Source organism: Balaenoptera physalus, assembly GCF_965194825.1.
Source record: "Balaenoptera physalus genome assembly, chromosome: 6".
Lineage (NCBI taxonomy): Eukaryota > Metazoa > Chordata > Mammalia > Artiodactyla > Balaenopteridae > Balaenoptera > Balaenoptera physalus.
The window spans coordinates 125,311,042-125,327,405 of record NC_138885.1 but is presented as its reverse complement, the minus strand read 5'-3'; the positions used below and the strand labels follow the sequence as shown (position 1 = coordinate 125,327,405).

The 16,364-nt window shown below is 37.1% G+C and overlaps 1 protein-coding gene across 8 annotated transcripts in view; it reads left to right on the top strand.

The window, feature by feature from the left end:
• The window catches only part of DOCK10 (dedicator of cytokinesis 10), a 281,723-nt gene that overhangs the window by 136,012 nt on the left and 129,347 nt on the right, over positions 1-16,364 (top strand). For all 8 annotated transcript variants that reach the window (XR_014264570.1, XM_082464595.1, XM_082464594.1 and 5 more), the window contains one exon: positions 4,648-4,737. Coding sequence is in view for 7 of the 8 variants with exons in the window: in XM_082464595.1 (XP_082320721.1) it covers positions 4,648-4,737 (90 nt within the window). In the remaining variant the exon portion in view is untranslated. The remainder of the gene's footprint in view (positions 1-4,647; positions 4,738-16,364) is intronic.

Sequence of the window (16,364 nt, the reverse complement as noted above, 5' to 3'; positions counted from 1 at the left end):
TAAAATCACAATACTCTTCTGAATGGGGTAAACAATGTTTTTCAAGCAACAAATGTAGTATAAGTGTCTGCTCTACTAGGATAAAAAACAATATCAGTGTTTTAATTTGAGAAATTTAGGCGAAGATTACTTTTAAACACACGCTTACGTTGGAATTGACCACAAAGTGTTAATTAATAGTCCTTATTGTGAGGCTTGTTGGCTTCTCAAGCTCAGACTGATGGGTTACTCCAAACACCATCATTTTTGTCCTCTTTTTTGAGCAGCTGGGATCTACAATACCGTCAGAGGGAGCTTTGCTCAGCTCCAACATAGGAAAAGCAACTTCTTTTTTAGACTTTGACAGTGGCCTTTGGCCAGTTGAGAAATGGCCCCTATGTGCTTGGAATGAAGTCTTCTGTAGTCATTTTAGCCAGCAGAATGGTAGCTGTGACAAAGCCCCAAAGACTACCCACTGCAGAGTAGAAAGAATCAGAAAGTGTCAGGGCTGCCGTGGAGGATGTCTGAATGTCATGGACCTGAAACTACAAACACAGGCCTGCATGCCTCACTTCATAAATAAAAGGACAGTTTTTATTTCCAAATGCCTAATCTCTGGACAATAGGCCCTTATAAGACTCTCCCACCCGACGAGGAGCTTGGCTGTGTTCCAGTGCAGTCTCGGATCCGTCTCATGCTACTGAGCTCTACTGATCGTCGACCAGAGGGTTTATTAAAGAGAACAGGAAGTCTGTTGTGGCCAAGGCAATTTGTAGTGGTCTGAAAGCATCTAATTCTCAGAAAAGAAATTATTTGTAACCATGTTAATTCCCTTACTTACCAAATATGGCTCTGTATACTTTTTTTCTTATTTGATCGATTTATTTTGCTTCAGCAGAGATACATGAAAGAAATTTAAAATGAGCAAGATGGGGATAGGGAGTGAAGAGGTACAGACTGTTATGTATAAAATAAATAAGCTACAAGGATGTGTATAGTACAACACGGGGAATATAGCCAGTATTTTGTAGTAACTGTGAATGGAATAGAACCTTTAAAAATTGTGAATCACTATGCTGTACACCTGTAACGTATGTAATATTATACATCAACTATACTTCAATTCAAAAATGAAAACAAAAGGAATCAAAAATGAGTAGAAGCAATACAGTTCTTAAAGTTGAAATTTTATGGAGGCCTTCTGCTTTTTCACGCAAGTTCTCCAGCATTATGACAAACTATAACTGAGGTTAATAGCATGTTATTATACATGTATTCCTTTTCTTGTATTTGTGTACTCTGCAAGGTGTTAGATGTGCATGTTGTAAAATATTGTTTCAGATTTATCACGTGGTTACATGAGGGTGATTCAGCCCCAGCTGCCTTATTTAGCAAAGAATCAACATCATCTCATAACTAGAGGTCATCAGGAATCACACATAACCATTGTACCTATGATTAATTTTTATTACCCCAAATTGAAGGAACTTCCAATCTCATACATTGAATATGAGCATTAGCCTGTGTATTGGGGGCCCTAATCTTTACTCTATGGCATCACAAATCAAGTAGTCATGTAATTATTATTACTGGAAACCTGAGCCCACTTTCCAGAAACCTACCATTTAGAAAAAAAAAAAAAAAAGCTTCCTAAACCAGCTCAGTATTCACTCTATTGAACTATACCACAGAGTACTGATCTTAGTGGGACAATAGGTTTATGGTATAACTAAACAGTAAACTAAACTTTGGGCCCCTTTACTCTCCATCAGACTTAGAGTATTTTAGAGCAGCTATTATTTTTTTAAAGGCAAGAAATCAGTAAGAAACTGTGGTGGATAATGAAAAAGACGAATCTTTTGCTTTTTTATATAAAAATTTTATTATAAAATGACTGAAATATAGAAAATTTTTTCAATTGGAGGAAAAAAATCCTTAATCTTGCCAGTAGATCACAACATGTAATGTTCCCTGGAAACGCATCAAGTTACACTGTGTGTCTGCAAATTATCTGTCCAAACAGGAAATAAGTTATCCCCAGATAATTGAAATCCAGCAATAATCCCCAAAGCTCAATTTAGGCATGGATTTTCATCTTCTACTCCAACCTTTCAATAGAGTTTATTTACTGTTTATCTTCTAACAGAGTGAATAACATAAAAGATGCAACTAGCAAAAGGAAATTCAAAAGGAATCAAAAATGTAAACTCTAGATAATAATGCATCCTAAATTGGCCTCAACACGCTTCACGTGGGAGGTAATGGTTCCCTGTGCGTGTATCTGTACTTGGCTTGAATCGACAGCCTTGTCCTCTGAGCACTTCCAAACTCTCTTCACACAAACTGCAGTCAAATCCTGGGGCAGATACACTGACCGAGGGGCTCCATATCTGTGTTTCAAGATGAGCATTTATGTTTGCCATATAATGTATCTTGATTATAGTTTTCTCATTATTTTTTTGTCCTCTGATCATTATTTTTGTCCTCTGATCCTGTTAGAGTCACATGACATTCTTCCTGTTTCAGTGTCCAAATCCCATCTTCCCAATATGCACGTACATGCATGCACGCCCACACACACAGATACACGCACACACCACACCCACTCACACATGACAGACACACGCTATCAAGTACAGCATACCTTCCTGCATAATCCCACTCACACACCAGGCACACACCACACACACACATTCACACAGACATACGTACACGCTACGTGCAACCACACAAGCTCACACAGACGCACACCACCCACACACCACATGCATACACAGAATGCACATTTGCATACTCACACACATTCAACACACTCAACAAGTAAGTACTGAGCACCCAACCAGGCGCTGAGGTTATAGTGGTGAACAAAACAGACCAAATTTCTTTCCCACAAGGAGCTTATATCAAGAGTGAAGAAAAATGGGGATTTGAAGAAAATATGAGGCTAGGATTGGAAGAAAAAGAACGATGCTGCCCTTGGTGGCAGAGCTTGCAGCTGCAGCTGTGACCTCAGAAGACTAAATTCCCTGGACCCCTCTCCTTCCCAAAAGTAAGGATGGGTTTTAAGACTCTCATCTGTTTTAATAATTGGTCTAGAAAAAAATGCCCTTCATCTAGAACAGTTCAAATGAACCTTATTTTGTGCTTTAGAAAGGCTGATGAATCATTTGTGGGTTTGGGGATGTACAAAATAAAAGATCCCAACTGTCGGTACCATGTATGTTAACAGACCTATCATCCCAGCATCCTTGTAATCGCCAAGGAGTACAGACTAAAGGAAGCTGGTGTCTGGTAATGGAAAGCTACCATTTTATGGCATCCCATAAGATATATACAGGGGAAACAATCTATGAATTCTGTTTTAAATGTCTTCTATTAAGAGATTCTTCATATTTTTAGTAAATGTATATTCATTTAATAAAAAATTGTTTGTTTAGCATTGAAGTTGAAAATGTTTTATTTATTTCAGTGAAAATAAAGACACTAAAAACATGACTTACTTTCTTCAAGGTCCAGATTTACTGAATACCCTTTCTTCTCTCCCACCGTAATTGTGGCTACACACACACACACACACACACACACACACACACACACACACACACACATACAGGGCTTCTGAAAGGGGCTAAATTTACCCTGTGGATATTCAAGAGATTATTTACAGTAGGATTAAAATAATGCAGATTTAGTAGGTTTCATTTCAAATGTATTTTGTCAATAGCATTAAGAACAAAAAAGATACCAATATAAATAAACTAGTCAAAATATACAGATGCCCAAATTTTTGTGTTCTGCAGGGAAGGAAACAGCTTAAAATTATGAGCTTCACAGATAAAACAGTAATTGCAATACCGTATTGTAATCCTCCCTTATACACTGGGGATACATTCCAAGATCCCCCAGTGGATGCCTGAAACTTCAGATAGTACCAAACTCTATCTATACATACTGTTTTTTCTTATACGCACATACATATGATAAAGTTTAATTTATAAATTAGGCAGAGTAAAAGATTAACAATGATAACTAATAATAAAATAGAACAATTATAACAATATACTGTAATAAAAATGACGTGAATGTGGTCTCTTTCTGTATCACAATATCTTATTATACTGTACTCACCTTTCTTCCTGTGATGATGTGAGATGATAAACGCCTAGGTGATGAGATGAAGTGAGTTGAACGATGTAGTGACCTAGTGTTAGGCTACTATTTATTAGCTTTGTGACAATACTTCAGAAGGAGGGTCATCCTGGATCATGGAGCCCTGAAGATGTCGATGAGATGGCATGGTGGGGACAGACGACAGATTGTGATGGCTCGAGATATCATCATGCTACTCAGAACAGCACACAATTTCAAACTTATGAATTTTTTATTTCTGGAAGTTTCCACTTAATATTTTTCAACCCTGGTTAACCATGTGTAACTGAAACCATGGAGCAGGGGGGACTAACTGTAATGCCAGTGGTGGTAATCCAAAGAGGTTTGAATCTTCCCTCCTAGAGATTAAATTGGTAAGAACTATCTATGGAAGTTTCTCTGTCTTCTCTTATCCTTAAATGCTAAGATCTCATACACTTCTTTATTGTGCCTTTGGTATAGTGGTCTGCTCAGTGCTTTAAGTTGGAAGGCTTAATTTCCTTTCCTTGTTCCTCTCAGACCGCCACAGTTTCTTGGGACATACGAACGTTGTACTCAACAGTACCCGAAGATGCAGAGCACAAAGCAGAAAATTTACTGGTGAGAGAGGTAAATGCAATGCTTCCAATCCTTTATTTTATAAAGCTTTGCTTCCCCCCATGTAGTTCTTTTTTTTTTTTAACATCTTTTTTGGAGTATAATTGCTTTACAATGTTGTGTTAGTTTCTGCTGTATAATAAAGTGAATCAGCTATATGTATACATATATCCCCATATCCCCTCCCTCTTGTGTCTCCCTCCCACCCTCCCTATCCCACCCCTCTAGGTGGTCACAAAGCACCGAGTTGATCTCCCTGTGCTATGCAGCTACTTCCCACTAGCTATTTATTTTATATTTGATAGTGTATATATGTCAATGCTACTCTCTCACTTCGTCCCAGCTTACCCTTTCCCCTCCCCGTGTCCTCAAGTCCATTCTCTACATCTGCATCTTTATTCCTGTCCTGGCCCTAGGTTCATGAGAACCATTTTTTTTTTAGGTCCCATATATATGTGTTAGCATACAGTATTTGTTTTTCTCTTTCTGACTTACTTCACTCTGTATGACAGACTCTAGGTCCATCCACCTCACTACAAATAACTCCATTTCGTTTCTTTTTATGGCTGAGTAATATTCCATTGTATATATGTGCCACATCTTCTTTATCCACTCATCTGTCGATGGATACTTAGGTTGCTTCCATGTCCTGGCTATTGTAAATAGTGCTGCAATGAACATTGCGGTACATGACTACTTTTGAATTATGGTTTTCTCAGGGTATATGCCCAGTAGTGGGATTGCTGGGTCATATGGTAATTCTAGTTTTAGATTTTAAGGAACCTCCATACTGTTCTCCATAGTGGCTATATTAATTTACATTCCCACCAACAGTGCAAGAGAGTTCCTTTTTCTCCACACCCTCTCCAGCATTTATTATTTGTAGATTTTTTGAGGATGGCCATTCTGACTGATGTGAGGTGATACCTCATTGTAGTTTTGATTTGCATTTCTCTAATGATTAGTGATGTTGAGCATCCTTTCATGTGTTTGTTGGCAATCTGTATATCTTCTTTGGAGAAATGTCTATTTAGGTCTTCTGCCCATTTTTGGATTAGGTTGTTTGTTTTTTTGATATTGAGCTGCATGAGCTGCTTGTATATTTTGGAGATTAATCCTTATTTGAGTATTCTTAACAAAAAGATTTAATTTTATTTTCCTTGTTTAGATTGAGTTGTAGGAAAGACCATAGTATGTGAGAATTTTGGATAACAGAGTTTCTATTTTGAGAGAGATATTTCTTTCAAGTATTAACTATAGAAATAGTTAATGGGAAAACCATGTGGACAGCTTAAAGGGACTGATAAAAGCCTGTTGGTGTAGCATCTACTTGCATATAGTTGGTGTAGGAGAGGCCTATAAAACTGCTACTTCTTCTAACCAGACTGCAGGTGGCTTTGGGGCAGGGATTAGGCCCACACTTAACAGCTACTTAGTAGATGTCCATTGAATGAATAAACGAAGTCAGTCCTTCCTTTACAGAACATGCAATGATACCATTTAGCCCAGCACAGGTCAGACTGAAAGTAGTGGGATCTAAATGTAGTCTTTAATCCTGAGAAAGTAGTGTATCCCAATTAGGATTTAAATGAAGCTACATAAAATAGCGAAACCCTTTCTCAGCTCTTAAACATACTTGTACGAGTAAAAGCTAGCCTTATTGGTGTACATACTGATCCTAATCTGATTAATCATACATATTTTATTTTGGACTATTCAATCCAGATCATCTTTGCCATAGATTTGCCTTTTTTTTCCCAATTCTATCATTTCATATTTATTTTCTCAAAGTTCACATTGAATTACACCACCTCCTAAGAAGGTTAAAAAAAAGAAAAAAGTGCAAATTCAGATAACATCAGGATATCTGAGTATACTGTTTTCACATTTACTGATAAAAATGTTACGTCAGTACCATAATATTTTGTTTACAGTCACCGTAGAGAAAGTCTTAATATCTAGTAGGGCATCACTGTTTAAAAAAAGAAAAAAAAAAAAGAGTTGGTAAATCATTTTCTACACAAGCAAATCAGAATCATTGAGACCAGGTCTGCAAAAGTCCTGCAGGAAATATGTGTTGACTTAGGTAAGATTTGAAATGTTTATGATATTGAATTCCTAACAGGGAATATTTAACTAGGTCTTTTTATATGTTCTTTACTAAAATATTGCACTTTCTTCATAAAGATCTTTAACTTTGTTGTTAAGTTTATTTCTATGTATTTTATAGTTTTGTTGCAAGCATGAGTAGAGTTTTTAAAACCCATTTCCTTTCCTTACTGTTCATTGCTGATATTTTTTAAAAGCTATTGATTTTCAAATATGGATAACTAGCTTACTAAACTCTCTGATCCTAATAGTTTGTTTTTTTTAAATTTTTAGGTGTGTAGTCACATCATCTGCAAAAAATTTTTATATTTCTTTTTTCTAATAAGTATATTGTTTCTTTGATTTTTATCTTATTTTATTATCTAATAACTCTAAAACAATATTGAATAATAATGCTAACATCAGGCATACTGTCTTATTCTTGATTTGGTGTTTTATGACAGTTTCAAGTACAAAAGAACTGTCTAAGAAGGGTCTTTCTTGGTCTTTATCATGTTTTAGAAGGGCCTTTCTTGGTCTCCACAGTGCTTATAAAGACTGGCTACCCTATGTTGTGAAATTCATATTCAGCCTATTGACATAATAGCTTTTTTCTTGAATTTATCACTGTAATAAAATTAATAGGTTGTTGTCCTATGAATGCATACTTGTGTTTCTGGTATAAACTTTCTTGTTCAAGTTGTACTATTACCTTAATATTTTACTACATCAGAATTGCTAATTTTTTTCAAATTTTTGCATTTATATTCATGAGTGAAATTTGGCTCTAGTTTTCTTTTTTCCTTTGGTATTAGAGGAAAGTTAGCTCTAAAAAATAGAGACATACTCCATCTTTTCCTGTCTTCTGAAATTAAAAAAAATAAGCCAGTGAAATGAAACAGAGTATCTAGAAACAGTTCCAAGTGCATATGGTTACTTAGTAAATGGTAAATATGGCACTTCAAATTCTCTGGGGAAGGGTAGACAATTCAACAAATACCACTTGGCTATCCATTTTGGACAAAAATAAAGTTAGAGTTGTATCTCACAGTACATGCAAAAATTAATTCCAGATGAATTTTTAAAATCTTAATTTTAGAAACGAAAGTTATAAAAGCATAGGAAAACATTTTTTAGTGGAACGTTATGGAAAAATGAACACATTTAACAAATTCTTAAATTTTTATGATGAATGGAACCGTAAATCAAGCCAAAAGAAAATACTTAGTGAACTCATTTGCAACTCATGTTCTTTTGCCACACCACCCCACACACATTCCTAATACTCAAAATCCTACAAGTTAATAAGAAAAAAGTAAATAACCCAAGAAAATATGAGCAAAAAGATAGGAGCAGGAAGTTCAAAAAGAGCAGGAGTTCCAGACTAAGTTGGCCAAGAGGTGTACAAAATTGCCCAGCTACGGGGCTTCCCTGGTGGCGCAGTGGTTAAGAACCCGCCTGCCAATGCAGGGGACAGGGGTCGAGCGCTGGTCTGGGAAGATCCCACATGCCATGGAGCCTGTGCGCCGCAACTACTGAGCCTGTGCTCTAGATCCCGCGAGCCACAACTACTGAGCCCACGTGCTGCAACTACTGAAGCCCGTGTGCCACAGCTACTGAAGCTCTCATGCCTAGAGCCCGTGCTCCGCAACAAGAGAAGCCACCGCAATGAGAAGCCCGTGCACTGCAATGCAGAGTAGCCCCCCCTTTCTGCAACTAGAGAAAGCCCACACGCAGCAACGAAGACCGAACGCAGCCAAAAATAAATTAATTTAAAAAAAAACTCAAAAAAAAATTGCCCAGCTACACTTGTAATCATAAAAATACAAATTAAAACAAAAATGATGTATAATATCTGAATGAAGAAAAATTTAAGTTGAATATCATTTAGTGAGAGTAAGAATATAGGGAAATAAACACTATAACACAGTGTTTGTAATTCTCACATGTCTATAGCCTTTTGAGATATTCAAATGTATCTTTTTAAAGTCATACATGTAAGTATGCAACATGAATATTAGAAAAACAAACACTAGAGCATAAAAATACAATTACAAGCATGAGTATTGCAGCACCAGACAGTTTGTAATATCAGTTGATAAGGGTGGGGTTGAATATATTTTGGCACATCTATATTTTATAATAATAACTAACCGATAAAAATTACATACATTTAAGTGTATTAACTGGAATGCCCATGATACGCTGTTAAGAGAAGAAAGTAAGTTGCAGAATACACAGTATATCATTGGAGAGTTTAAAAAAATATGTGAATATGTAAATATGTTATATAAGCCTAGAAAAAGTATTAAAAAATGCACATTAAACTCATAACATTGGTTGCCTCACAAGTTTGGGATTATAGGAAGGAGGTAGAAGTTGATTTTCAATGTATATATTCTGTATGTTGTGATGTTACAAACAAATTTCTGTAACTAAAAAGTATTTTGAAAAAAAATTACTTAGAATATATCTAAAAATGCTGCCAGAATTGGAAGCAACTCGAATCTATTTCCTAAAATTGTCTCCAAAAGTTAAAATCCAACTTTATTCTTCAAGTCATTAGGTAGTCACCTTAGAGACTTCATCAGATTCTTTTATTATTATTATTATTATTTTAGTTTGATAATGAAAATATCATATGGAGCGATCAAAATCCCATATGTGTTTTGCTTTATGATTCTATCTGCTGGGCTTCTCTGTGCATCATAGAAGCCAATTAGGTTCCTCTGACATAATCCATTCTTAATCATTTGTAATATAGTATAATTTGAATAGACTTATAAACATTTCCATGATTTTAGGGACTTTCCTTTCTTGGTCCTTGCACCTCTTTTTGGGTATATAGAGTATTTGTGTGTTCCAGATTTTCTGCAGTCTCTCTCCTTTAGGCTGTGGAAAATTGCTCTCACACGAACCAGGGTTTCTTAGCTCTCCCCTGTGGGTCTCTAGTACCTGAGGCTTTCGAGGCCTTGGATTTGGTTGCCAGCCTACTTCAGCTTTTTTGCCTCTTAACACTGCTCATTTTATTGCCTGGTAAGCCTTCGGGGTAGGACCAATCAACTCAAAGACCAAATCCCAGGACCTAATCAGAAACCACACCCCATTCTCTGGATCCAACCAAGGTGTCAAGTTTAGCTCCTTTCCCTGGGGAAAGGATGGCCTGAAAACTAGGTCAGTACAACCCTGGAGACTTCCAAGGATATTCTAGAGTTCTTAGAGGCCTTTAGTTTTGTTTGTACTTTCATGAGCTTCTGCACCATAACTTTAAATGGCCAAATCGATCCCTTTATTTCTGTAGTTCTCTAAGAATGTCCACTTCAGCTGAGAACAGGTTGGCCACAAAATATGCCTTTGTCTTGCTATTTCTCCTGGGGAGGAATTTTCACCTTCACCTTTGTTCCTATATTAATTTCCTTTCAACTACTTGCAGCTGGGATTATTCCTCCTTTACTCACTTCCACCCTCTGCTTCTCGATTCTCTTAAGAACTTCTCTAAGGAGAAGTCAGGTGGAATGCCTTTTACCTTAGATGCCAGGTAACTGCCAAACTTTTAGATTCCAAATCTCAGGGCAGAGCCTCTGACTTGGCAACATGAATGAATCTTCTCACCATATTTTTCCCAACTGTGTGGATCTAAAGTAGAAAAAAAAAAAAAAGAAAGTGGAGAAAGCCTGGGAAGAAACTCTTTTATTCCCTGCTAATTCTTCTGGATCACTAGCCATGAAAACCCTGTGGAAATTCCCATAGTTGTACTTGTTTTTAAGGATGGAGATAAAGTGAAACTTGTGCCTTAGGAGAGAAAGAAGACAAACATTACATGATGATAATGGAACATGAATAGTCGAGCCTGGAGACAGTAGATAGAAAGAAAGGGGTCACCAGAGAGCTGGGTTAAGACTGAGAAATGACCCCAGAGAATTATGCTGGCAAAAAGTCTTGACCTCAATAGCTAATAGCCGCTGATCTTTATTGACTCCTTAACTCTGTGCCAGATACGCTTCTCAGCCCTTTGCTTGCAGTAGTTACAAACATACATTTCGTCATTATCATCATCATTACCTTTTAACGATGATGAAACTTTCACAGAAAAATTAAGGAACGTGTCCAGCCTCATACAGCTGGGAATAGACAGGTCCGGCATTCCAACCCCTGCCATCTGGCCCCTGGCCTCTTAAGCATGATGTCGACTGCCCATGTGTGCTTTGCTAGAGCTGCCCTCTGGAAGGAACACTTGTCTCAGTCTTCTCCCTAACCACCCCACTGTAGCTGTGTAACCCTGATGCATGTAGTTAGTGGACCACACTTTGAGAAACATTGGCTGGAGTTTTGAAACCAGAGTAAGCCAGCACTGAAATGAGTTCATTGATTATTTGTAGGGTTTCGTAGAAACACGTTTCCCTTACAGTGGCTGCTGCATTGCACTAAGCAATCTTCTTAGTCCGCCCTGTGCTAAATTGCCCTGCGGCTCCCCACAGGGCGGCAAAGACAAATACCCGGGTTGCTAGGCAACGAACTGGCATGAATCTCATTTAAACACATGGAGTTCAATACTGATTTTGAATTCTCCCTCTACACTCTACTTTGACAGCTCTGAGCCTCTTCAGAAAGGCAGTAGGCATTCTTTCCTTTTAAAAATAAGAGTATAGGTGTATTTAATATCCACTAAAGCACTTCACAGTTATGGTAAACTAACACAAGTCAGAGTTCAGCCACATTCTATATATATATTTTGAACATCCTGTGTTAGAAGTATTACTACCTCATTTTACAGCCTACGAAGCAGGTCCTGAACAATTAAATATTTGATCAAATACATACAGAACCAGAATTAAGGCCCTGATCTCCCTAACCCCATGCTCCGTGCTCTTACCAACTCTGCTACCTCTGACCCTTTGAAAAATGCCTTTAAACCATGCACTTAATAGCCTGACCTAATGGAGATATTTCCACTGTTCACAAGGGAATATATCCTTCATTTTGACAAGCATTTAACCTTTTTGCCTCAATTTCTCCATCTTTAAGTGAGGATATTAATAGTGCCAATGCTGTGTTTCTAAAAATAAATATAGCAATGGCATGAAAACACTTGGAAAATAACAACTGGGGAGCCATGTCTTTATCTGATCCTCATAACTGACTTAAAATCAACATCTATAACCATAAAAAATATGAAACACTTCTGTGATAAAACAAGCACCACTTCCTCCCACTGGGGGTCAGGGGAGCAACTAAAGGGATCTATGAATAGGGTGCAGACTTCTTAAGCAAAACTTCTGTAGCAAAGTTTTCATTTTAATATACACAAAACACCAATTAACACTAAGCTCTCGGTTTGGTCTCTCTTAACAAAGAAGATGAGAGAGCAGAGAACTGAGAATAATACAGTGGCCCAACAGAGAGCAAGGGTCTAGGACCACTTCACCTGAATGGCTGAGAGAGATACTAAGTACTAAGGTAGCAAGTTACTCTGCCAACAAAGCCCTCTGTAATTTCTAGAAACCAACCTGCAGCAGGAGTAGAATAATGAAGAAGTGAGGAGTAAGACATGAATTCAAGAATCCAAGACTCACTTTGGTCAAGGCACAAGACACTTGAGGACTTAGAGTTGTGGAAACATTAATAGAATGGAAGCAAAATATCTATATATACATCTGTATCTGAATATGTCTGTATACACACACATGCGCAGAATGATTAGGTACTGTCTTCATCCCAAAAGTACTAGGTTACTGAGGCAAAGACAAGTTCGCATTTAAGCAGGGTTTCCAGACCAGAAATAGTTGAATTCTCCAGGAAAAATATAAAATAGATAACTAATAAGGACCTGTTGTATAGCACAGGGAACTCTACTCAATACTCTATAATGGCTTATATGGGAAAAGAATCTAAAAAAGAGTGGCTATATGTATATGTACAACTGATTCACTTTGCTGTACACCTAAAAGTAATACATTATTGTACATCAACTATACCCCAATAAAAATTTTAAAACAATAATGAAAGCAGGACCCAAGACTGAATAGGGAAAACAAACCAGATTCAAAGAAGACAGGATAAATGTTGTTGAAATCTCTAGGCTTCCATAGAAAGTGCACACTAAAAACCAGGAGAAAAAATGGTTGAGATCAGAGCAGGACACCAATTTCATAGAGGCACAGAGTGTTCTGCAGAAAGCTGCAGGACGTTCACAGGTCACACATGCACACACACACACACACACACACACACACAGAGATTCTTTAGCTAACATCTATTGAGGCTGCCTTAGAAGGGAATATGGCGTGAATTATTTCCCAAGTTTATTTTACCCTGGAGAAATTCTATTTCCCCCCAAGTATCTTGAGAAATATATTTCAGAAATGCCAATGTATTGTAAATCTGATGGAAGGAACTCATCAGGAACTAGGGGCACAATACAGCTCAAGTCAAACAGAATCAGCTCTTGGGTGAACTTTGACATGTATTTCATTAAGGCAGATGGTGAGGAAGAGAAAGGGAATATTAAAGCCTCTGAAAGAGGAAATTAATTGTTTCTTTCTTTTTATGGGCACATCCATTCTTAATTCTTATCATTAGTGTCAAAAGTGTCTACCTTTTCCCGGAGTAAACCTCTTACAATATTAAGACACAATCCCAGATACACCCAGTGATGGGAGTTCTATAGATTTATCTTCATGCAGCAAATTGTAAGTATAAACAAGGTTAATTTCAAAGTTGGAAGTAAATAATAATAATCATAAAGCTCAAAGTAACATCATTTTCAGCCCTTCAATTTCTCCTCTCAATCCCCTGTCCAATTACCAGATTATGTTTTCTCGTGTCCTAGAGGTAAATGCAAATTCAGTGACTTAAACAAGCTGCCCTTTTAGATACACACAGAAACTGCTACTCCCAGTCTAGCTGGGTGGAGTTGATTATCTTTACAAACGGTTGAATTCTTTATATAGAAAGTTCCTCTCTTGCTGATTTATATTGTTACTGTGGATCACATACAAAGTGTATGAAATAAAGGGCCTTGCCCACTGCATGAAAGATTGGACTGGATTTATTATTCACCAACATTTATCACTTACTAAGCTCCTGATACCACCTGGATGTAACATAGTCAAGGAGCTCAGCACCAGGCGGGAAATCACAGACCTGTGATCAGAGTTTTGCAAAACAACTAACAAGAACCCTTGGAGTATTACTGTAAAATAGAGAAACAAGGTCAGGTTCACATGTTAGAAAAAAACAACTAAAGGCAGACCAGAGAATGGATTGGTTGGCTTGTGGGCATGAGTAACACTGAAGGGAAGTTGGACAGATAGGAGACTATTTATTTTAATAGCCCAACTGGGTTAAAGATCTGTGGTAACGTATGGCAGCATGGTTGTGGTGACAGTAAAGAGCTGTCAAGGAGACAGAATTGACAGGAGTTGGTGACGGAAAAGAAAGTGAAGGAGAGGACTATATTGGCAATGACTCCAACGTTTCTGGCTTGGGCTATTAGCCAGATAGTTGTGCCAGTAATTTAAGTAAGGTACCCAGAAGAAAGTACAGATTGCTCAAGCAGGGATGGACGAAGCAAGTCAGGTAATCTCTCCGGCCGACATGCAGAGAGAGATATCCAAGAAGAAGGTACATACATAGGTCTCAACATAGAAGGAAGGAGTAGGTGCTGGCTCTGGATTTGAAAGTTGAAGCTTTGAGCCTGGAAGAGCTTGCCCAGGAATGCCACGAGGCAGGTCCCTGAGTGACGCTCCCACATAAGGGGCTGGCAAAGAGGGCCCAACACAGGAGGTGGAGATGGAGTGGACCGGGAGGTAGGAAGAAATCAAGGAGAGACTGATTTCTCAGAATCAACAAACTGTCCATAGCGAGAGTGAGCCAATGGCGTAAAATGCCAAAATGTGTCAAGATTGGGTAATTCAGAGTCATTGGTGGTTCTTTAACAGAGCAGTTTCAGAAGCTTTGATCACAACCCGATTACAGTGGGTTGAACACTGAAGAGATGCAAGATGTGTTATCTTATCGAAGAAGGTGCTAGTATATTGTTGTCCCTCTTCCCTAGAAAGTGCTTTAAGGGTAAACCCAGTAAAAATATTGGAACTCTTCAGGCAGAATAACCTATGCATTCTGAAGTTAAAAATAGCTCAGGAGACTGTTAAATAATGTACCGAAATATTGCTTAATTTATTAAGAAGCAAAATTTTGTAACTGTGAAAAACAATATGTGACCAAGTGAGTGTAATAATGAAAATGAATTTCTTCGTCCTCATCTACCATTTGGACCCAGACCAGTGGCATTCAATTAATTCGAGAGAAAATTATAAATAGTCAAGGTAGAAGCTGCATCATGTCGAGAAGTAAAAGAAATTTTAAGCAACGTGGGTCCTAGGCATTTCAAAGAAAATGATGAGGAGAGGAAGGCTGGCCATGATTTCAAATGTATTTCATGCTGCCCCATTTCGTTAACTGAATGAAACATATCTAAAAAGAATGAAAGGTATCTTTTCTGAAGAAAACACAGGGAATTTCATTTGTTCTATGGTTGAAATAATTTTATACGTTTTATGTTTAATTTTGGACTGCATGATGTGTACATTGATAAAGAAACCATTCTTTTAACCAAAATGCCTTTGTACTTTATACAAATTGTTTGAATCTCATACGTAGAATAAGGTGCAGTCCATCTTACCCAGAAATAAGAATGAGTCTTTCAGTAAATGATTCTGAGGTGGTTTTTTTTTTTTTTTGCATGTATCAATAAATTAAGTAAAAATGAATGCCGTTTTCTGATTCGGAATCATTGGGCAGCAAGTGAGTGATTCTAATGCATTTGTTAACTTTAGACCAGAGCACGGTAAACATAGTTTTCTTCAATCTAGAAGTAACCCCTCTGCTGTGACATCAGGGGTACGTGCACAATTTCAGTTACTGGAAGATATTAGGGAAAATACAACTATAAAAATTTCTCCAAATTAAAAAAAAAATCTTAATCCTTTCTTAATAAAATTAGTGCAAATAAAAGATTTTTGTTTTTGTTTTGAGGAAGGAGGCTCTTAATTCACTAGTGAAGGTCTTGCTGGAAGTTAAGGGACTTTTCACTTTGTGTGTACTTTTTAAAAGTAAATTTATTAGTAAAGCTGTATTTATTTTGCAACTTCAAGAATTTAATGGAAAAATGATATCAAAATCTGTTGTCCTGTATATAGTTTAGTCTTAGATGTAATGATTTTTTTCTATCATAGTCAAAACAAAATTGGATCACCCTATTTTTTCTAACACTAAATGTATGACAGTAAAGATAATAAACATACAAATGTTGATTAAGGTAAATTCAAATGCATTTACTCTTTAGTGGCATTAGGATAAAATGTGTATGGAAAACACTGTTGAAAACAATGAAAACAAAATATTTTTGTGTTTCACATTAACCACCTTGAAGAAATTTATTTTCTAGTCTTTCAAATCCCTAGAATAATAGTCTTGTTTCCAAACATGTAAAACGGTTCCCATTCTAAATTGGCTTCCTCTAATCTTCTCCACAATAAAAATCATCCTAC